Source organism: Lutjanus erythropterus, chromosome 10, assembly GCF_056507025.1.
Source record: "Lutjanus erythropterus isolate fLutEry1 chromosome 10, fLutEry1.hap2, whole genome shotgun sequence".
Taxonomy (NCBI): domain Eukaryota; kingdom Metazoa; phylum Chordata; class Actinopteri; order Lutjaniformes; family Lutjanidae; genus Lutjanus; species Lutjanus erythropterus.
Genome location: NC_139326.1, coordinates 14,421,161 through 14,445,080, shown reverse-complemented (window position 1 = coordinate 14,445,080; position 23,920 = coordinate 14,421,161). Strand labels below are relative to the sequence as shown.

Genomic DNA, 23,920 nt, shown 5'->3' with positions numbered 1-23,920 from the left:
CTTTTGCCATGTGCAGCATCAAATCAGACGGCGGTGATACATGGTATGATGGCAACAGAGCTGCACTGTAAACAGATGTACCAATTGCATTTCTGTTGCATTTCCAACAACACAACTGCTTAAGAAGTGTTTGCTTCCCCAAGGATTCTGGGACCTGTGGTATCAAACCATATTTAGTGTTACCATGGTAACCACAGGTGTCACCACATCAACCTGGCCTGAATCCTTAAGGATTTTAACTTTAACTAATCCTACAATGAGATGCAAATGTGAAATAGTAATACCATAATAATGTGAAATAATAATATCACCTGAAACTCTAACACACTGGCAGTCTGTAGGGTAATATCTTGAAACATGGAATTCAATAGCCTAAAGGAGGCCAGTGGAGGAAGTAAAACAATAATGTAAATATTGTTTTAGCTAATGAAATAACATTTACAGTGTCGGTTGGGTGACAAAAACTACCTATGAATGTAAAAAGTCTGTTTTAAATCAAGAGAAAGAAAGAATCATCTTTAGCAGCAAGTTTAAAAGACAACTTAACTTCATTTATATTTCCTTTCCTATGGAGCAGTTTAAAGCACCAGTGGACTAAAGGAATTGATTTTTCTGTGAGGTGAATCGTGTGTGAACCCACCTGTCTTGTTTCCTGTTGTGCAGTTTGATCATTACTCCCATTGTGAAGAGTGCTGAGAAGGAACCAAGAGCGCCAAGCACAAACCCCACGTTATCATCTGTGAAAATCATACCAAGACAGAATTAATCACTGCCATTGATCCTTCTAAACAATCTATCCATCCTTCACAGCTTTTAATACCTTGATCAATACAAAGTCAAAAGGCAACCTGGGAAGCACTGATGTTAGAAGTAAAACCATGAGGGAAAACTTAAGAGGAAAGATCAATCAACAGTCACAGTTCCTTTGAGCAAGGCATCCAGCGGAGCTGCTCAGTAGAGGACTGAGCTTGAAGCTCCCAGCTAAAGATGAGTGGAACAGTTTGAGCATGCAGTTAGGTGTGGTTGAAACTTACCACACACATTCACTGTGTTTTATCTGGGTAAATAAAGGACTGAGGAACAAAAAAACTTGTCTGACCAACTGAGGTATTTCTGTGAAAATAGTAGCCATTGTGTGCAGTAGCTCTGTGACTGTTGACGGACATCCGTGAACTACCGGTTACAGTGGTTCACATATCTGGAACATCACGGTCTTTGACTTTATTGTGTTATCCCTGACAATGTCATATCCACTGGTACTGCTTTTAATATTGTATTTGATCCTTTGTTGAATAAACTAAACTAAACGAAATGTATCGTTTGACCAGATGTGATTGTTTAAATACTGCAATATCTGCTTCATCTGTAGTCCACAGCAATCCCTTACATTTTTGGTGTAAACTGATCTGATTTAGCACCTTATATTCTAGCAATTTCAACTCATAAGGGGAAGGCAGTTTCCAGTCACTACTTCAATGATCAATTATCACACATAATCTATAGGGGTATAATGACACAATGATTGTTTCAATGATCAACTACTCAATATCATGAATGCAAAATGAAAACAATGATCCATTATTTTATAATTCTCATGGCACGCCTGTGTCGCTGTTTCTGTTCATGCATGCCTTCTTCCTAAACATTTAAACAGAGTTAGTGCCAGGCAGATAATGGCCAGCAGCCAAGAAAAAGACAATGAGGATATTTACTTCCCTCTCAGGAATAAACCAGCCGTGTGGAAATATAAACAAACAACGCTGTTACAAGATAAACTACTCAGGAAATACGACAAACCTGGCTGGACATCTAGTTCACTAACTTGTTGCTCTCACTATGGGAATATTAGCCGCTCTATTTCATCAGTGTAAGGCTGAAAAAACATGCATGCAGTCTGAAAAGTGGAATGATACATGCACAATTACAAAGAAATCACTTCTACCTCTCCCACCGCTATGGTTGTGCATGTTATATGCATTACAGACAATAATCACAGTTTGTGCCTGATAATAAGACTGCAACTACAGTCAGCTACTGTAGTAGACTGTCCCTAATCAAGTAGTTTGGCACCCAAACCTAACTGTGTCAAGTGTTATCATTTAGGAGGCGTGTCCTGTAACTACAATGGTGAGACGCACATGAAACGCTGTGCTCATTCTGGACAATTTTTGCTGGAGGGAGGGATTATTTTTGTTTTGCTTTGCTCGAGCCAATCAGTGGCAGTAATGCATTTGTCCAGCAAACACCATTTTTAGGAGACACAGAAGGTGTGGTAGCAATTACTTGAAGCAATTAACAGAATTCACGTCAATCAAATAAATATGTTGATCTATAAGTTGTTCTTTCAAGTCAACTAAAATAATTTGTGCAGCTGCACCAAAGCCACCCATTTATTTAGCTGAATTGGTCAAAAACATATATCAAAGTGCAGCTGTGGCCTATAAATCTATTTTGCATTGTATGAATAAAAAAAGGCAGATGCTATCTGCACTCGATGACAATATAGCTGGCTATGTTTGGCTGGTTTGTAGCTGTGACACCAGTGAAGTGAACATATGTAAACCTAACCAAGTAGTTATGTTGCCTATACTTAATCAAGTAGTTACAAAAGGAGGATTTAGGAGGATTTATAGTCTAGTCTACATCTCTGGTCTGCATAGATTTTACATGGATAGCCATTCAAAAACAGCCCCTTGTGTTCAGCCATTATATTAGTAAATGCATGAGTCAGTTTTTTGAATTACCAAGGGGTTCAAACAAAACAAAAATGATACATTGGCTTCAATCACACATAATGAGCACAAAGCTGGATCAACTGATATGGCCTCAGTTTAGTGGATTTTCCCAGCAGTTGCCATCAAGTTGTTTGCACTTGCCTAGGTAATATTGTGATCAAATTAAAACATCTCAAACTTTCCTTGGGGTCTTGGCAAGATCAGTGAACCATATTCCAATCTGTTTAGATATTCATACAGTACAATGAGCCAGGAGTTATTCTTTTAAGGCAGGCAAGTATACACTTTACGAGGAAGATAATTATCAAAGTGCCGTCATCCTCTAACGCATGAATGCACAAACATATGTCAAATATGGTAGATGTTTGTCAGGTAGGCACTGCAGGTGCTGGTCCTATAAAATGTCATCAGCCTTGGAACATCGAACACAAACACACACATGCACGCAGAATCACAGAGAGATACACACCCATGTGTGCAAGTATTCCCTGAAGTTTCTAAACCAATCAGTTTCGCTACACATGGCCAGGCCTTGGATGAAGGAGCACTGGCGTCAAACTGCTACACGCTGAAGCCTTCGGCATCAGCGCAACAAGCTGCCCGAGGTATAATTGTACTGGGAGCATGTGGGGGACTGGCAGTCAATCAGTGTTAACATCCACCTTTTTCTTTTCTTTTGCTGGCAAAACCCCAAAGCTATCTCATTACTCCGCTGAGCCCCCCCTGCATTGATCAAATAGTAAAGCTCTAGGGAGCAATCACACTCAGTTTGGACCATTACTTTTCCAGAGAGAGGGGATTAACACATGACAGCCATCACTAGGTTGGACTGAACAAGTTGAATGTGAAAGAAAACAGAACTAAAATTACCGCCTTGCGGTTGTCTGCCTCTGCCAACCAGTCAAGTTGCAGTTTACATCCATGTCAGTCCAGACTCACAATATATGTAGTGAAGACTTTAATAAAAGGTATTAAGTGTAATTTTTGGTGAAATGGAAGTTATCATTACACTGACATGAGTGATTCCAGTGAGAAACATGCTGTCTTCACATTTTCACGGAGGAGTACAGAGGACTGATAGAAAGCTGAACATGATGATGTTACTGTGAAGTTGATCTTTCCCTTTTGGACATAAAATGTCATCACCTCTTCACTTAATCGTTATCATTTTATCATTAGAAATTCGTGTAGTGGGGGCGTCCCTGTGGCACAGTTGGTGGAGCGTGTGCGCCATGTATTGAGGCTGTTGGTCCTCTGCAGCGGCTGCCATTTGCTGCATGTCGTCCTCTCTCTCTCTCCCCCTTTCCTGTCATATCTTGGGCTGTCACTATCACAATAGAGGCAAAAAGCCCAAAAAATAATCTTAAAAAAAAAAAAAAGAAATTTGTGAAGAATGTGTCATAATGAGCGAATGAATTCCTGAGCCAAAATCCTGTTTCGTAAAGTCACAGTGTTCCTGATTATTGTGTTCAGGAGAATGAGATGGATGTCAGGTAATTTTCTACACATTTGAAAGATGTTGGTGTAGATCAGCCTTCTGTATCATGTGTCCTTGGATGCAAACAGATATAAATAATTATATGTTACACGTGATTTCTACAATTTGCAACAAATTCAAACCTTGTAAAATTAACATTTCTGAGAGCATCATCACTCAGTCCCTTTTGCTGTTTATCTCCCAAAGAAATTGTAAACAGACGATACCAATCAGACATCCAAGACTGTTTGCATAACCCGACCACGTCCATACGCCCCTGAGCTACACTCTTATCACATAAAGTATTTCTGAAGATGGAGATGAGTTATTTGACAGAGCTGATATCATCTTAAAATAATTCTGTACCAAGCCACTGTTGTCATCTGATATGAGTATCTCACTCTGTCTGACTTAATGTGATGGGCGGAAGTATTCTTGGAGTTTGGACCATGTGTCAGACGGCAAACTTCAGACATCAAATGTTTCATGTTCAAACTTAACAAGCACCCGGTTACATGTAAACAGTGAGAAAACAGAAAGACAGGTAGAAGCCAATTAAAACATTTCTCCTCTCTTAACCTGCTTTTTCACTCCATTCATTAATTCATGGAGAGGTTTATGAATATGAAGTCTACACACAGCTGCAACAGCTGGTCTGAAAGACAAAGATGTCCAAAGAAATTAGACTCAGCTTTCAACATCTTCCACCTGGCACAAAGTAGCGTACAGTGCAGCGCAGTTGTTATTGCTATTTCGTTACCGACTGAGTTGTCATTTTCTCGCCCAGCACCCATGTTGTGTAGGCAGTGAATGGACCTGCGCCCCTCTGTGCACCCATGAGTGTGTTGGTCTTAAAATGAGAATGTGGTCAGGTGCATTGCTATCTTGAGGCAGCAGAAAGTTATTGTGCCACTGACAACCAAAAACCTGGTCGAAAGACAGTGGTGCAGTTGATGAAACTAAGATGAGACTACATAGGTGGGTTCACAACGCAGGTTAAGTCTGTTTCTAGGGCACCGCAATTAATCCACAGTTCATAAAAATTAACATTCTGGTTAATAGCGGATGACCGCAGGTGGTTGAAATAGGATGGCACTATGTGTGCATGAGAGAGCGAGACACTATGCCAAATTATGTACGGATCTGAACCTTCATTGATTGTTTAAATCAGACAGGATTTTCAGGATCTTATGATAATTAATGTCCTTTGTTCTTCTACACATCCAAAAGGTCTCTCCCATACACACACAGTCGCAGTTCATACAGAGAAACTTGTTTGCAGTAAAGTACCGTATAAATCCTGGCTTCCAACAGAGTTTCCTCTGTCTTGTCTGTTTATAGTTAGAGGTTTTAGTTTTTCTAATCTATAAACAATAGTTTCTACAGCGGTGCTACGTGCACATGAAAATGAAACTGAAACCTCTGGTCATTAAACCATCGCTTAAATGATGTTGATGTGATTTCTTTATTGTGCATCATATTGTCTTTAACAATTTACTTTAATGATCAGAGAGGCTGCTTTCAATAATTAACTACTGTATTAATGTTTCGATGTGACCGCAATGTCACAGCAGTTATCCTCCTGTGCTGTGGATCGAGTGTAAAATGCAGACACACAGTCAGGACAGGAGGAGATGCTCCATCCTATTTCATCCAACTGCAGCCCATCTGCTGTTAATCATAATTTTAATTTTATGTATATATTGTTTTTATATGTCTGGACAGGTTAACAGTTCATCACAAGGCTGACAACCATTCACACTGACGGGCAATTAGAGTTACCAATTAACCTAATCTGCATGTCTTTGGACTGTGGGAGAACCCAGAGAAAACCCAAACAGAGACAGGGAAAACATGCAAGTCCAGTCGGAAAGGCTCTATCCCACCCACAAACTGCCCCATTCCCCAGCCAGCCGGCGGGTTTGAGCGCTGGACCTACTTGCTGTCAGGCGACAGTGCTAACCACTGCACCACCGCGCCGCCAAAATAACACAAATGGAAAACAATAGATCAGATTTCGTAAAAGACCCCAGCGCAACACAATCAAAAATGCAGTGTTGAGGGCAAATACAGGCTGCAAATCTTCTAAGCAACACGTTTGTCATTCAGATTTAGACCTTAGCAGAGCACAGAAACAGTCCTCATCAGATGTGTCAATGGTAGGCACATAAGCTAAAAAACTGCGCTCTTAGTCGGGACTTGTTTTCGTATCATCACTGTGATAGGCAACTTGTAATGCAAGAAAAAATAGGAAATGAGGAATGGGACAGGAAGTGGTAATTAAAGCATGACAGAGAGGTGAGAAAACCTGTTCAGTGGACCTTTTACGAAGAGAGACCTTCGTACACCCACAGAAATGGCCAACAGTGAAGTGTGACTGTGTGAGCAACGTGACTGGTTTAAAAGTCTCAAACAGCTCCTGGTCAGCATTTCAACAACTCCTTCTTATACACAACATGCATTTACCAACCACTTCTCCTCCTCTCCTGGCGCTCAACTGCTTTATCTCAGGGGAATCTGAGAAGAGAACCGCAGGCAGAAAATTGAGTGAGGCTTTGTCTTGCAACCCACGTCACTTTTTTCCTGTGAAAATCGCTCTATCCCTCTCTGGCAGCTGTCACCTTTCCTTTAATCACTTTCTTCTCCTCTGTGCTAGGAACTCTATTAATATTATAATGCAATCAAGGTGAGGTGATCCTGTTATTGGTATGCATCTGATACTCAACCAGGGCTATTGTTTTTCAGAAGACCGTGACAAGGCGCAGCCAAGCTAGTAAACTCTACAACCTTATACTTCTCAAGTCTCCCGTGGCCCAGGTTTGTCCTTAGATCAAAAACACCAAGGACTTTCTATCCAAACCCCGCCCTCACCTCTCCAACACTTCCGTCATTCCAGCCCATGATATTAATATTGATCATCACAATACAACACACCCTTGAGTAAAGTCTCAGGCGGTTAAAAAGCACATTGACAAGTAGGACAGCAGGTTATAATCCATCTGAAGTAGGTGGGGCTTCTAGTGATGGGAGATATTTGTACAGAGATCCACTTCTGATGGAAAGGACTCAGTGTCACCTCTGCTGACAGGCGCCGTTTCAACAGCGGCTCATTAAAGTGACTCAGAGAAGAAGTCAAACTGGATGCAGTGGCATTGTTGCTCAGCGGCACGCTGTTTTCATCTTAACTATGACTGCAATTCTCTGGGTGTTTGGCCTATCATGCCACAGTGATTCATATAAGGGGAGGAGGAGAGATCCGTCGGGGCATTTCCTGCTTGCTCTGTATTTAGTGCTGTTTACATGGCTAGAGGTCACATTTGAATGGCGTAGGTAACAGCTCACGCAACACCTGCCATTGAGCACCTCAGGTCATGTTGACAGTTGTTAGCTCTGATTTCTGTAATGAGAGTGTTGAAGCAAGTGTGATCACTGTCACATAGCTAAAAAGGCTCAGCTTTGTGTGTGTGTGTGTGTACAACATGTATGTGTGCAACTGGAGCTCCACTTCACACTGCATGACTGTGTTTAATTATACATACATGTGAATGTGCCAGTGAAACTATATTTATCTCCAGATATATCCAGAATCAGGTTTATTGTAAAATAGGTTTTCACATACAAAGAATTTGCCTTATATTTTTGGTGCATAACAAGCATAATAAGATAATCTTTTTGATTTTGTGCAAAATATTGACTGACCACTGTGCCAAAGTTGTCTTTACTGTAGTAGAACCGAAGGATGACAAGGACGATGCACGGCAAAGGGCTGCAGACCAGCATCAAACCAAGGCCACTGCAGTGGACCAACAGCCTCTGCACATGGGGCACATGCTCCACCAACTGCCCCAAAGTTAGTATTTAATATAAAAAACACACATATGCTAAGTCAATTCTGCTAGTACCCTGACCTAGGTACTAACATAAATTCTAGATACTCTATAGATTCTCCAAATCCACAATTCAATAAGAGTTTCAATCTAAGGTCACGATTCAATTCAATTTTTCAATTTAAACATTTTTTGCTCTGGTGGTTATGTTATTATTAGACTACAGAGTCTTGTAGTAAAGATCAGATAAGTCAGGAAGACACTGTTCTTGTGGCAAATGACATCCGCATCACTTGGTCAAGGAAAGCTACTTACCAGTACCAAACTTTCTGTCTGATTAGTTGCTCCAGTAAAGCCTTAAGATCAGCAGGTATGTCTTTTTGTTCAAGCTTAGCAGCCTATGGTGGTATGTATAACAAATGAAACTTAATAAGAAACATTTCTAACCAGCTCTGCGCTGTATAACCAAGTTACGAAAGTAATATGTTTGCCTAATGAAGGAGGCAGTGTTGATTGTGTCCAGCTGTGACCCAGCAGGTTGTTACATGGGCCTCCAAATCTGACATATGAAGTCTATTCATCCCCGATTACTATCAGAAGGAAGTTTCTGTTTGCAGCTCTAACGAGGAAAGGATGGAGGACTGGGTGAAGCCAGGAAGGGAAGAAAGTGGAGGTGGATCACAAGTCAAGACGCATCATTTTTCTGCTTCCTTTCACTTCATTTAGCCGATATGTTGATGAAGCCAAACCCTTGAAAAAGTCTTCAGTTCTTTGTTTTTATTCTTCCCCAGCTAAGTGATTAAAGATCTAACTTCATCCAAACTTGTTGTCATTGCATTATGGATAAATTATAACTGTGCTGTTACCAGTTATATTCAGAGTTTTGTGAAATCTGGCCTGCGTGCTTCAGTGTAGTGTGAGGACACTACACCTTGCCACACGAGGAGGCATTAACCTGCACTGTCACTGACTCCAGACACTTGGAATTAAATGGGAACTACTGCCACCTGATGGCAACAGCCGACGACTACAACACAGAAGACTTAGAAGGAACACAGCTGGGTGATGAATGAAACCATTAGAAGGCCCCAGGTGCTTCCAATTTACAAACAGAAAGCTAAGACAATCCAGGATCAGGAGTTTATAGCTTTGTAGCTAATGGTCGGCATGAGCAACAGAGAGCCGAGTCTATTGAATCTCTGCTTTCAAAGAGACTGGATGAGGAGAAGAAGATTCCGAAAGTCCTTCTTAGTTTTCATTGGAGGAGGCTGTCAATCATACTGAATATAAAACATGTGAGGAGTTAGTTAGCATTACGTAAGTAAGTGACTTCATTTAAGTGGGGCCTTTTTAGAGCAATCAGTGCAAACTGTTTCGTAAGGGAAAAGACTCTACACACTGATCAGAGTGATAGATACAGCCGATGAACAATTACTGGTTTTAAATGCTTTAACTCAATTTAAATATTGTTGTACAAATATTATTTTTTACATGTCATTTTTTGCATGCACCCAAAAGCCCACCTTCAATGTTCCTCTACTTTCAGAAAGTACTACTTTCCGTGCAGGGACTTTTTGGAAGTTAATAAAATGTCCCAGGAACTTAATTTAGGCCCTGTTCCCTGCAGTGGAAACACAGAGTTGCTCCAAAGGTTCCTAGTCCCTGGGCAAAAATATGTCTCCAGTGTACCGCCACCGTGAGTTTTCCACACGTCCAGATATTCTTTACAGGACAGGCAATATTTATGGTACACTTTATAGGTATGAGTTCAAAATATTGGTGATTTTCTCACACTAACATTACAGTTGAGTTTATTTTACTGAATACCAGCAGCTGTTACCTGTTAGGCAGTAGGGTTGCTCTCCTGTCCAGGTCCCATCATGCAGACAAGTGCGCTCTGTTGAACCATAGAGAATGTAGCCTTCATTGCAGGTGAAGCTCACGGTGTTCCCCTCTAGGTAATGTGTCCCATTCTTCTTCCCATTCCTGGGGGTGGGAAGCCAGCCACAAGACACCACTAAAGGAACAACAACATGTTCAAAAAAATCAATCAACAAGTCACCATTAAATGTTTTTGAACACAGAACTAATGCTTTTAGTTTATTAAGCAATCTAATTATATTATTATGGATGCGACATGGCATTATTTATTCAATAAAAACACAAGCAATAATAACGATGTATTATAAAATTGTCCTTTGGGATTAACAACAACAAAATAGACACAAATTATATCCCCACGCTTTTGCTTGTGAGTATAAATGACAACAATGAAATGGACAGAGACTGAAGCGGCTTTACCTGGCTTCAAGGCTGCCACTGTGGCCTGATGATTTTGGTAGGCCCTGAGTGTTGCGTTTCCCACTGCGAGGCTTCGAGTGGTCAGGGTATCATATTTACAGAAATCTGCTCCTTCTCCGAAGCACATCGCCAACACGTCTGCCACCAGAGGGTCGTCAGGTCCCTCAGGTAAGGAAAAGGCAGGAACAAAAGTGGGGTCGTGGCTCGGTGGGAAATAGTAGTTATCCAAAAGGTACTTTGAGTCATATGTGAAAAGGGAAGACTCCTTTGAAATGTTCCCTGTGGGTAGAAACAAAACACAACACCAGTTTAAAATGCAGCCATGTTGGATTGTTGGTTAGAAAAACAAATTACAGGTTTCAGGCTGAGCCTGACAGTGAATATCAGTGGTGGTAGTTGGGATGTCAGAGGTATCCATAACCACATGAGAGAACATCCTCAACTGGATTACTGCTTTTTACAAACACACGTGCAGCATCTGTTAACCAACATGGTATAAGCAAGGCACATGTACAAAAACATTAAAATAATTTATAAAAAATGGGCGAATAGAGAAAGTGGCCAATATAAAGTTGTCATAGCAACCAATTAGACATGGCTAACCACATTTATGGGAATTATTGCCACAGTAGCATATGTGACTGCTTGGAACAAACTATCTATTTTCCAAAACGGAATTAAAAATAAGAGACTATGAGACATGCTATAATTTGCAGATAAGAGCATAAACTCTGAGAGGTCAGTGCAAGGCGCACACAACATGCTATCCTGTTTTCTTTTGGCGCAAACTTGGAAGCATACAAAAATGTCACCATCAGGACCAATAAATCTATTAGTTCCCACAGGTTTAAACTGGGCGTTAGGCTGCACTGAAGTGAATGATTTCAGTCAAAAGGTCAAGCTACCGACTGGTTTTGAGGAATATGTACTGTAATTACAGCCGAGACATTATTATCATGCATGTATGCGGCTTGGCCCCAACTGTGTTCCAGAGATGTGGTTTCCCCCCCGATATCTCTCTGTAATCTATTAAAGCTGCGCTAACTCTAAACATGTGCCTTGTTTTCTTTCTGTGCACTCTTAAAACATTTGTCAAACTTTTAGCCAAGCATGGCTCAAATAAGGTAGTTGTTTCCAGTCAGTCTCTGCAGTTCAGGGCCACAACCTTTACGAAGGGCCACACAGTCAGTGTCAGTTTCTGTGTTGCTCGCTCTGCAGCCACAGCGGCCTTGATGCTCTGCTGGCACTGCCCCAGCTGTTTTCTCCTCTACCGCTTTCCTGTCAATACAGTTTTTAAACACCAGTATCTTTTCTTGAGATTCTGGTTGGGCAACATCAGGTGAAATGCTGAGCACATGACCAGTTGGTTAGATTTTGAGCCTGCTATGCTGCAAACCTAGGCTATTTAAGAGTGAGGCAGACTTGCAGAGGACATGACGATGTGATATAAACTTTCTTTGATCATGAAGCTCTAGAACTGCAGACTAGAGTCTCTGTTAGCAGTGACAAACAGCTAAATACATATTATATATGCTTGTCTCCTCTATAAAACATCTGTATTTTCAGTGCACTGCACCACACCACATTCATTACTTTCCAACCAGCTTGTCAGGTTAAAATGATTGTAAAATTATTGTTCAGTTTAATTCATTTGAAATTAAAACATTTAACGTTGCATGTTGGGCCACTAAAATCCTAGGGCCAGATAATCAGAATAATAGCCCAATCAGAATAGAAATGGCTCATGTAACCACTTCAATCGGAGACTGACCTGATCCGGCTTGACTGGCAGGATTTTTTGTGGACTAAAAAACTAAACCCAACCTTCAATCGGTAAAAGGGTGAACAGATAATAACTGAATTTGGGAGAACAATCCCTTTAGTATTTGCGCTGCTTTAAAGTGAACAGATTATTCAGCACTGATCAATCTGATTATCGTTTGCTTTTTCTACAAACATAAGTTCAAAAGTCTTTCACACTCACAGCCTGCTCCAAAGGTGAAGACTTCCTCCGGTGTGACATCGGCTACGTGGATGACTTCCCCTAACTGGGTCAACAAGTCATCAGATGGGTCAGAGTTCATCAGGCCGAGGAGACCCTGAGTGTGGTTGGTGAACTCTCTTGGAAGCAGGACGGTCACTGCCATGGTTCCTTCATGCAGACGAACCTCCACGCCAGCACCAGAGAGGAAGATTACGGACACATTCTGAGGACTGGGGGCGAACACAAATACTCCTAGAAGAGAGAGATTGTGTTTGTATGTTTAATACAAAATAAAAGATAGTAAAACTCTTTAAAACATATACGTGTGAAATACACTAGAATCTAAAAACCTTACAACTTTTATAGACATAATGGAATCACTGTTATTCATTTGTTATGCTGTTGTCCCAAAGCTCAGAGATGACAGACAGCAATTTGTGAGAATATTAAACTGATAATGGGTTAGGACTTTCCACCTATGTATTCAGGAGCTCTGCCTCTCTGAGAGGGTCTCTGAACCCCAGACAAGGTGCACCACACAGATGCTGGGCTGAAAAATCCTTATCAGGGAACGGAAATCAGCAAGATCTTCCTCTATCCAGCGTATGGTTCACTCAGTTAGTGAGTATTAGTAGCTGTCTATGAAGAGTTGACATACAGGATTGTAAACTGACTAGATCAATAGTGCACTGAATGAGGGAAATAAATCAATATATTTGCAGGGCAACAAGTAAGGGATGTACATTAATGTGAAATAAACCCTGAGAGGGTACTGCAGGATGCTGATGTGAAGCGGGGGAATCGCTTGTCTCCTCTATCTTAACCTTTTCCAGAAATAGAGGCTGTTACTGGCATCACCTCACAATATTTCATAGTGTAAAGTTAACAATATCTATTGTGCTGCTGGTCAGAAGTGTCTAAGTCATCTCACCATGTAGATCCATCCATCTTTGCTCAGTGAAAGGAAGGACTGTTTGGTTCCTTAGCACCTGAAGGTGGCTCTCCACTAATCGCACCTCGATGACATCAGAGGAATTCTCCCTCATAGCCACAGACGACAGCCGTGTGGCTTTGGCCAAGGTACCTTTTTGATCAATAAGCATATCACAGTGTTACTATGTAGAAAATATTCTGAAGTCAACAACAGTTTCATCACTGCAATATCAAATAATCCTGATGTTTGACTTCACTGATCTAATAAGGAGAATATTAATGACATCTGGACCTCTAAAGGCACTTGGTCCATCGCTGTTGTGAAATTCTAAAATATGACGCTAACATCTGTTCGTCTTCACCACATGTGACCCCCAGAGGTACAGGGAGAAAACAAGAGGGAGCTAAGGAAATGGGCCATTTTACAGCGCCAGCATGTTTCACTCACACAAGGGCCTGACGTCACTTGTTCTCAGATCTGTGTAAAAGATAAGAGGTAGCCTTAAATGCTCCTTCAGCGAGGAGGAAAAGAACACAAACATAAATCAGCAAAAAAAATACCAAGGTCAATATGCCTGAGCAAACTTTAGGGGCAGGCAATGAATCTTCAATCCTCAATCTCTGAAGAAATCCTGGAACAAGATTCAACCAAAGAAACCTCTAAGCTGTGAGAGAGACGCACAACAGTAGCATGAAGACGAAAGAAGGGACACAGACAGGGCTTTCACGTCAAACGTGAACTCACCGTTCTTAAGTTTCACCTGCTCTGTTCTGGCCTGAACACTCAGCTCTTTGTCTGGCGAAGACACAAGGTAGAACTCTCCTTTGCCATTGAAAGTGTAGCTGAGGCCATCAAATGTTATGAAGTGCGGATCGCCAAGGACAACAGCTGCGAGGCGTAGAGAAACAACATACTGATGCGTTTAGATCAAATACACACTTTGGCACAAACATATTTATTTCGAACAGATACACCGCTGATCTTTCAGTCATTTAAACGTTGGTTTTCTTACATCAGAATGCAGCTTGCATTTTACAGCCTCTGAACAGCAGGTAGTCAATTGTATGATCTAATATATTTCCACATCTTAACTCCCAGCTGCAGTCTGTAATTCATTCACTTCTCCTGCAAACTGATCTGGTTATTAATGTCCATTTGCAGACAAGCGTGTGTGGGTGTGTGTAGTCATGCAGAGGCAGTTAAATACACACAAAACACACACTCCCACTCCTTTGGGGACATCGGTCAACTTTCTCCTTTCTTGTTTCCTGTATTTAGAAATGCTATGTGCTGGGCTCATCAATGCTGATAAGAAAACCAAATTTTGCAGATGGATGTAAGATGTTGCTGGACGAATAGTTTTTGGCTCTCTCACGCTGCAGAGATGTTTCTGTCTACAGATCTTGCTCTTCAAATGTAAGAAAACATGCTTGTTTGGTACAGACTCCAACAAACGTCACATCATCATTATTCTAATTTTTTTTTCACTGACAATAAAAAAATTGTGATGCAAAAATGATCACTTCCACCGACCATGAATCATATCATAGTTGCACTATCTGTTAAAGTAACTGCGACATGATTTTTGTTTTTTACCAAATCATGCAACTCCAATAGCTGAGCTACTAATGAACAAGAAATCTGTCATCAATCAAAGAAGAGAATGACTGGGTTATTTAGGGTCATCATGATCACTGTGCCATGGCACTGTGCTTGATTATTAGTTTTTTATCCATTTTGTGTGTCCTTTGATATCTGTTCAGCATGTTGCAACAGCCTTATGTGTTGAAAGCACTTATGAACACACTCACCAGCTCTTGGGGGCCAGTAGTTGCGACACCCGCTAGAAGGTCGATGGTTGAAGTAAACGTGGCAGTGATCAGACCACAGGCAGCAGTAGTAGAAGCTCATGATGTCATAAAGCCAGTGGGAGTACCCAGGCACCCGAGGTGGCTCCCTGTATGGAGGTGAACCCCAGTCGTGAGCCCTGCCTGGGGTGCTGCCACCGATCGAGTCTCCTGTCAGCACCAGAGCACCTGTGCTGTCGTAGCAGCACTGCTGCCCTGATCCATGCGTAGGGCTGGAAATATGAGAAGGAAATCATGTCAAAAGGGGGAAACAGGCTTCTGTTTTTACACTTAAAAAGCTAAAAACCTGATCTGTCCTCTTGCCACTCCTACCTGGCCTGAACCGCTCTGACGCAGTGGACACAACCTGGATGATAAGTGCACACACTGCCCCTCTCAATGTCACAACTATAGTCAGTCTGAAATGACACAGTGAATAAAAACATTGATTTAATATGATTTGACACTAAATACATTTAAGAATCAATACCTATTGATCACTGCCAATCCTTTTGACAGAACTCCAATAGAGTAAAGTGACCTTAAAACTGATCACATATGATTTAACGCGAGCAAGTTCCCTAAGTGAATCCTGACAGTTTATCATTAGAGGAACATGGATGAATTCCAACTATTTGTACTATGAAACTGACTGACTGCAGCGCTTTTGTTTCCTTCCTGGAACTGAGCCTAACTAATCATAGTCACAAAGTGTGGCTGTCACCCATGTGAATCACTTGAGTTTAATTCATTTTGGGATTTAGTCACAACAGTTGCCATGTCATGCCTATGGATGATGTTCTTGCAGATTTCAACATCCTTGTTTGTTACACAAGTGCTGCTTTGCGGAGAGGAGTTTTAAAAGCTGTCGGGATGCATTATTAAATGCAAATTATAACAGTATATACAATATACGATTTTTGATGTCATATTGAATATTGAGTCTTAAGTAAATCAAAACACTTGTTTGCCTTGACCATCTTTATATTGCTTGAATTGCTAGGGTCCATTTGTGCAGTTTGTGCATCACTACAGAAGACGAAGGAAATTATTTAAACATGATTCTTAATGTAAAAACATGCTCGCACAGGCCGATACAGGCACTGAAATACAAAAAAAAAGAGTGAAATGGATTGTCAAATCTTAATAGTGAACAGCCAAATCCAATTCAACTGACAAAGTTCTGAGTTCAGCATAGCCCTAAATTATAGCATATTAATAATATTAATGATATCATAATACCAGATGCACTCACTTGAAACCTGCCTGTGTCGGCTCTGGCCTGTGCCAGAGTGCAAGGACAGTCGGTGAGCTCATTCAGGAAGTCGGGCAGCGTCTTCTCCAGGATGTCCCACTTAAGACACTTGTTCTCGGCCCAGGCTGCAGAGTCATCTCTGAAAACCTGCTCCAGGTGCCAGGCTAAGACATGACCACGACTCCAGAGCCCCTGTGCATCCCTGCATATAAACAATTATCATCTGGAGTTACTCTGAAAGAGATATTTTTCCTGATATATAAACATAAAATCAAGTTTAAGCTTGGGCTGAAATTAATTAAGGACCTGTATGAAAACTTTTTTAACAACATAAGGCAGATTGTTTTTATTTGCTAACCATTACATGTAAAAAAAGAGTCTGCATTCTCTAGTTTTTCCCAGTATCAGCCAAATATAGGCAAAAAAACTTTCTATTATGCATCATTACGTTACGTACTTAAATTAAGACTGAGATATTTCTACAAAGCATGATATACATTATGGATACCTTGCTCCTTCTGCTTCAGAGCTAGCAGTGATGCGGATATTCCCCAGCTCCCAGTCAGAGTGGTGCTCTGAGGGCTCAGGGATGAAGCTGAAGGAACCGGTGTTGGACACATCCTTGCTGAGAGAGTAGAGATAGCTGAGCTCGGCCTGCAGAGAGGGTAAACTGTTGGTGCCGGCCTCTGTGCCCCTGCTGAACTCTCTGTAACCCCACAGCTCTATGTTGACCTTCTCTGCCCCAATCAATGAGCTGTTCCACGTCATCTTAAGTCGTCCTGCCACATTCGGCGTGCCGTAGTAGTGCCACTGTGTCACATTCACCAGGGTGACTTCAAAGGCAGGGTCTGCTTTACTGGGGTGAACTAACACAGAGAGAAACAGAAAATATTAAGGGGACATAGGAAACCAGTTTGGGTGTAACCAGAGTTCTGCTGAAGGTCACTTTACTTAAGGACAACTATTTATGAAAACTCTTGCATAGTTATATAATTCCTCATCAGCAGCATTATGAATCCTTAAATCATTATTGCAAAATGTGTCTGTGTTATTTAATTTTTAAAAAAATTCTGCATGACAAGAACTTATGTGGGTAAAAATGTCTTCTTAAAGGCTAAAACTGAAATGGTAAATAAACAAAAGGTATTCCTGAATAGCATTTATAACTCATTGATTCTACTAATTTATGGTTTATTTGAAAGTAGGGACAGATACAGTATGCAAGCTGAAAATAAGTGTTTGTAGCAAATGCTTATTGGCAACACCTGTCCCTCGAGGGACTTTTATGGAATAAGAGATTGGAACAAGATGGCAAACTAAGTGTAACATAACATCATATATTCTATTCTATATATTCTTATATATTATGATATAAGAATATTATAAAACTAAGTAAAGACTGAGTATGCAAAAAAGTAAAGCATACATTTACATTTAAAAAAACTAGACATGAGTACATGTTTGTGGCTGAATTAACCAGGATTTGGTGGCTCTCTTAAAAAAGATGCAACTTGAAGCTGTTCTGGTGGATCAACTCTGTAGTTTCATAGAAAGGCTGAGGAGCAAGTCCAATTACGCATTTGTACATAATGAAGATCAATGAAATTTGCAAAACTTAAAATCTTGTATTTGCTTAAAACATCACAGTGATGGTACCTTATTCTCTTTTTGTCCAAGATTTTCAAGGCCCACTTGTAAAGACTGTTTGGCCTAATCGTAAATTAGTACAGTGCAACTTCAGAGGTGGAAAATCCTCATTTTCACATTTCACTTCATTTACATTTCAGCAACATACCTGACAAGTACTCTCCAGATCTGTCAAAATTTATTCCATCTGTTGAGACAGCAAACGGTATCCAGCCCGTCTCATACAATAAAGGAGAGATGCAGTGGGCGTGGCCTTCAGCATCAATAAACCCTTCTCGTTCAATCTCACCTTTGAACCTGCAACAGAAACAAACTTGGGTTTTTTTTCTGTTTTTGGTGAGCAACAACACTAAAACTGGGGAATCATTAACGCTGCAACACTGGAATACATCAGGACTGAATGGCTAGTCAATCCAGACCAGGCCCATAATTCATGTTATGAATACAATATATATAATTTTCTACTTATCAATACATTGGTAATGACTTTGAATATACAGTGTGGCTGCACAGTGATACAGTGTGATTTTAATGCAGCTTACCAGATTTTGATCAGACCAGATGTTGATGTTGTCATTGCAACGTTATTCCAACACAAAGGAGAGTATTTTCTATCAGTCCCTAAATCAGCTCACATTTCTCTAGTTCATGATTACTACAAACAATGTAAATGTAGTTGTAAGAATGTTTGAGTCAGAAATCAGTGGACTTATTATCTGAGCCATGTCTGCCTCTGTGTAGTGCAGGCCCATCAAGGGACGTTAATTAATTTCTTGTTTAATGTACATTATTTAAGGGTATTAAGTGAATTGATGTTGTTGCCAATCATTCTGGACCTCTGGCCTTGTCCTCTCAAATAACAATCAGATGTGTAATAAGTTTGAGAACCTACAGCATGTTTCCACTTGCTTTATGTATAGGAAAATCATTAAGCTATGGAGACTTTTTTAGACAAGTTGCAACATATCTTGTCAGGCACAATTTAAATATTTACTCATGACACTTTCTGACTGAAAGAGTCTCTACTGACATGTTTTGTGCTTCAGAGTGTTTGTTTAGTGATGCAAAGTTTGCAAATGTTCTGCAAAAGATTACACTGCTCATTGCTTTTAGTACAACTGCATTGTTTTTGAATTTGTTTGAATTTTTTAATCACACTAATTAAAAAAAACAGATTTTACATGTTTTAAATGTCTTTGTCATGTCTTTTTAGTATGCAACTGCAAGTACTGCAGTTTGCAACTTTTTGTGATTTTAAGGATTACAGTATGCAAACATATGCAATTAGAAAAACACAACGTGAATTGTATATACTGTTTTGTAGTTTGTAGTTTGTGCTCAAACCTGCAGAGAAGACGCCCACCAGGATGAAGGACCAAACTGTGGATCCTGAGAGCTCGTCCACCCAGCATGGAGCTGGAATGAGGCACCACCTGGAAACATGACTGGTTGTAGTCCGCACAGCAGTTCAGCAAGGACACACAGGTTGTATGGCAGGAGCATTCCTCCAGTATGTCTCCACACTTTCCCCTGCATGTTGGACCTCATAAAAACAAAAACTATCTGGTTATAATAGAAAATGCAATCAGCTGAAATAGCTTCGGTGTCTAAAATGTATTTAAAAATGACTTACCAGCTGTGTTAGACGAGCAAATAAGAAAAAATCCACAGAGAAAAATTGCCTCTCTAAAATGTGCTCTCATGTTTAGAGACCAAAACACAGCCTGGAAACGCACGCCTGTCTACATGTTTGACTGAAACTGTGGCACTGGGTTGTGCAGTCGGTGTATCAAAGGTCACTCAAATACCAAACAAATCTAAGTAGAGGAGTTTCCGATTACAGTTAAGGAGTTATGAATTAACAGATGTTAGTTTAACGTACGGCGGTAGGTTAAACATAAAAAATATTTTTTTCCTCAGGCGTACAAAAAAACAAAATATCCTTCAAAATACGTGCACTTCCGTGTTTATAATTCAGCTTTTAGGTCGTTTTGGTTAAAATTTAAAGTTAAGCGTTACTTCCTGTCGCGTCCAGAAGGGAACCCTTGATTTGAGAAACTCTCGCGAGATTTGTACATGTTATTTATTGATTGTGAACGTTGTAAAACTATTTATGTTTTATGGCGTGACAACACTGTGGTTAAGATTTTGATAAGTTTTTGGACAAATAACATTTAATTAAGGTTAGGGAAAGAACGTGGTTTGGATTAAAATAATACATCTCGCGAGATCTTTCGCTGGTCTGAGGTTTCCATATAGATTTATATTCACGGGTTTATTCCATCACGTTGAAGTTAACGTTTTATACTCTCGCGAGAACTTGCGGTACGTGAGCATTTGGCGCATGAGCACATCATATCACTCGCATCTCCCTGCAAAGTGATTCACAATGAATTGGAGGTGGCTGTAATCTACATAAAATAGCTGTCTTCTGTTGTGTTTATTTCGTCCTGGATCATCTCCGCTACGATAACCGCGACCAGAACCCCAACGGAGGAATAGCAGGGGGGAAATGTCGTTTTTCCTAGTCAGCTAGCAAGCTAACAAGCTAGCTGACATTAGCTCCAGGCTCACATAAACAGCAGCATCAGTAACTGCATTTGTTAAGTCATATCATATCACCTGGCATAGGAAAATGTATGTTCTTTACACAATCATCGCGGCTTTATTTTCTTTTTTCATTTTGAAATGGATGAAAAAGAGGAGGTATTGCACCGACCTGAAAAGGCTTGATGGTAAAACAGTTCTTATTACAGGTAAATAAACATGTCTTGTTTATTGCACCAAATATGCCTATCTTTCATTTGTAACCTCGTTTGTTAGGTGGCTTTACTGTATATATGAAGATCAGTGAATTGATATGTCAGTCATGATGACATATGAAAGTTTAGTGACATTTACACTAAACATCACAGCCTGTTGCCTGATATCACAATAAAAGTCTGATTATTGCAGACAGTATTACTGCTCTTTAAGTCAAAGCCTCACATGAGCACTAACACATGGATTTATATTACATCCTTTTTTTTTCTTTGCAGGTGGAAATTCTGGCATTGGCAAGGAGACAGCTGTTGCCTTGGCAATGAGAGGTGCTCGTGTCATCATCGCTTGCAGAGATTTGGACAAGGCTGAAAAGGCTGTGAGGGAGATCAAGTTCAAGAGTCACAGCCTTAACGTCCTTCACATGGAGCTGGATCTGGCCAACCTGCGCTCTGTTAGGGAATTCTGTAAGAGCTTCCTTCAGAGGGAGAAGAAGCTTGACATCCTGATCAATAATGCAGGTGAGAGTGTAAACCACACTTAAGTCTTGTGAAACATCATCAAAGAAATGTATTGCTTTGATTGGATAACCTGGAAGTTTGATTGGCCAGATGTTAGAGTTGACCAGCTGACATTGTATTAAAGATGAGTTGAGTTGGTCCTTGTTTGAATCAAGGGTATAAGCTTAGAGTGTGCTTAATACTGTACACTGTGAGGCCCTCTGAGGCAAACTTTTGTTTTTTGGCTGTGTAATATGGATAAAATGCTAATAATTTTGTCCAATGTTACGATTATGCAAATATTACCAAGACTGTTTTTACCTGCCTTATACTTATGTGAGCTATATGAATAATAAATAATTTGACTTCTGTCATCTTTAGCAACAACAGAGTTGGGTCTCTGTTGCACTGGGTGGCATTGTGTTACAGCAGCCACTGTTGTTTGTTTCGAGTTAATGAAACATACTTTACACTGTCCTGCTGCTGTAAATATACAGTAAATAGCGATTGACAACAATGGTAGGTTTGCCTGCTTGCCTGGGGCAAGTAAAATGCCATGTCTGGCAAGAAAATCTCACAAATCACTTGCCTAACTGGGCAAGTAGTATAAAAGAAATAAACAATTTTGATAATCAATTAATTGTTACAGTAATTTTTCATGCAAAATGGCAGAAAATGCTATTTTCAGCCTCTCAAACTGTTTGAGGCCCCAGTCAGGCTGGGGAAGTTTGTATTATTGTTGCCTTCTTTTTTTTTTTTTCCCAAGGGGAGTTGTTGAGAGAAGTGACAATTGAAATATAAACAAAACTGTATTTAGAAATAACACTAATGTTGCCACAGCACTGAACCAAAACAAATGGATTATATTACAAGATGTCCCTTATAGAAAAGTCTCTAGTGAAAACAGAAACTAGTCAACCAGTGGTCAAAAACAAAAGTGGTTCTTGGTTCGATAGTTTACCTGTAAATGGGCAGTGTTTTACAGAGAACGCAATCTGAAGTGCTGAAGTGTCAGTATCAGGTCAACTAGTTAATCCAGGAAGACTAAATCATTGTTGTAGTTCCAATGTTCTGCATGATTTTCTGGAGAAAAGCAGCATCAGCTAAAAGCCAGATGTGTCTATTTTCTCCACCTCATTGTTTTGACCTCTTTCTTTACCCTCTGTGGGGCATCTGCAGGTATGCCCAGTGTCCTCGACTGGACGGACGATGGCTTCAGCATGTGTTTTGGCGTCAACCACTTGGGTCACTTCCTCCTAACCAATCTGCTTCTGCCGCGCCTGAAGGAGTGTGCCCCCAGCCGGGTGGTCACCCTCACATGCTCCACCTACAAATACCAGAAACTGGACTTCCAGGACCTCAACTACAACTTGCTGCCCTTCTTCACCTACTGCCGCAGCAAGCTGGCCAACATCTACTTCAGTCAGGAACTGGCTCGCATCACAGAAGGGAAAGGAGTGACCTCCTATGTTGTGCACCCTGGTAAAAGTTTCTTTTTTTCTCATAAGTATCAATATTTCAGCATAAAAATAAAATGTCAAAGAAGGAAGGAGGTCTAATGATGAATAAAATGAATAAATGTATTGATATTTATATTTTTAGATTATATTTAGATAGATACATTTATCCCCAATCATAATAACAAATGTATATTAAGATTTGAAAACAAATGATGATTGGGCTGTATAAAGTGGGGAACAAACATTTTTCATCTGTCAGAGACTTTTATCTACTGTTAACACTGACATAACTATCTCTTTAGAACAGTTAGTTTATATTAGAACGTTGTGGTCAGTGTTGAAAATTAGTGCACAGGTTTCCTTTATGACAATATTGTATTTATTGACAGGTATTTTGCCTCAGTGTGATATAGTATCTTAAAACTTTAATTCATTGGATTAGCCAAAAAGAGACTTTCTGTCTGGATATGGATATACTGTATGTAGAAATTAATTGAAATCAATCAAGTTTTTGCATTTAGATATCACATTTTAATACTTCAATCAAGTAAAATACTTGAACTAGAAGATTTTAATCATATTTGCCACCCCGAACACACAGTGTGTATATCTCTGACACTATTGATGTACATATATATTCAACCTAATATCTCTACTTGCATATGTTGCTCCAGGTTTTGTCCAAAGTGGTTGGACGTGCCACTACTCCTTCCTGTTCCGGATGCTGATGCAGGTGATCATGTGGATGTTTTTTGTGCCGTGTGAGATTGGAGCTCAGACTGTCATCTACTGTGCTGTGTCAGATGAAGCTGCCAAACACAGCGGGGGTTACTTCGTCGACTGCCGACCAGCTACTCTGCGTCCTTTTGCAAGAGACGCTGGTGTGGCAAAAAAACTGTGGGAGGCCAGTGAGAGACTGGTAAAACTGGCCTGATGGTGGAAGCTGAAGAAACTGGTTCTTTGTTTTTAGTTTTTGATAAGAATTATTTATGATTATGTTTTTTGGGGGGACATATTTATGTTTTTCATAAACATTTTGAGTTGGGTACAATCCAGAAGTAAAGAGTTCTTCTTCTTTTGTGTGCTTCTGTATTTTTGGAGTAAGTGTGTTTTTTTTTTGTTTTTTTTTTTAATCCAAACAACTTCTTTTTGTCTGTCATTGTTCTATGCACAAATAAAAGTCTTGACTGTGT

The 23,920-nt window shown here is 40.2% G+C and overlaps 2 protein-coding genes across 3 annotated transcripts in view; one reads left to right on the top strand and one right to left on the bottom strand.

Moving 5' to 3' along the window:
• Nucleotides 1-20,167, bottom strand: part of susd2 (sushi domain containing 2) — a 25,880-nt gene extending 5,713 nt beyond the window's left edge. The window contains exons 1-13 of the mRNA XM_084728351.1: nt 19,641-20,167; nt 19,352-19,550; nt 18,156-18,304; nt 16,869-17,226; nt 16,361-16,562; nt 15,439-15,524; nt 15,070-15,338; nt 14,003-14,146; nt 13,256-13,408; nt 12,325-12,576; nt 10,341-10,619; nt 9,880-10,056; nt 641-737 (exon numbers count right to left, since the gene is read on the bottom strand). Coding sequence (XP_084584477.1) covers nt 641-737; nt 9,880-10,056; nt 10,341-10,619; nt 12,325-12,576; nt 13,256-13,408; nt 14,003-14,146; nt 15,070-15,338; nt 15,439-15,524; nt 16,361-16,562; nt 16,869-17,226; nt 18,156-18,304; nt 19,352-19,550; nt 19,641-19,710 — 2,435 coding nt within the window. The 5' untranslated portion in view covers nt 19,711-20,167. The remainder of the gene's footprint in view (nt 1-640; nt 738-9,879; nt 10,057-10,340; nt 10,620-12,324; nt 12,577-13,255; nt 13,409-14,002; nt 14,147-15,069; nt 15,339-15,438; nt 15,525-16,360; nt 16,563-16,868; nt 17,227-18,155; nt 18,305-19,351; nt 19,551-19,640) is intronic.
• LOC146320167 (retinol dehydrogenase 14) lies at nt 19,397-23,920 on the top strand. Of its 2 annotated transcripts, none has more exons than XM_084728350.1 (4): nt 19,397-19,492; nt 21,046-21,288; nt 22,447-22,749; nt 23,402-23,920. In XM_084728350.1, the coding sequence occupies exons 2-4, from the start codon at nt 21,090-21,092 to the stop codon at nt 23,659-23,661; spliced, it is 762 nt and encodes a 253-aa protein (XP_084584476.1). In that variant the 5' UTR covers nt 19,397-19,492; nt 21,046-21,089; the 3' UTR covers nt 23,662-23,920. The 2 variants fall into 2 exon arrangements, with proteins under 2 accessions (XP_084584476.1, XP_084584475.1); XM_084728349.1 differs by lacking the exon at nt 19,397-19,492 and adding an exon at nt 20,320-20,763.

Excerpts from the sequence above, each read along its gene's own strand:
- LOC146320167 (XM_084728349.1), top strand. The coding sequence starts at position 20,643 with ATGTATGTTCTTTACACAATCATCGCGGCTTTATTTTCTTTTTTCATT. Across the intron at positions 20,764-21,045 it reads TAAAACAGTTCTTATTACAG|GTGGAAATTCTGGCATTGGC; the intron begins GTAAATAAACAT and ends TTTTCTTTGCAG. Across the intron at positions 21,289-22,446 it reads CATCCTGATCAATAATGCAG|GTATGCCCAGTGTCCTCGAC; the intron begins GTGAGAGTGTAA and ends GGGCATCTGCAG.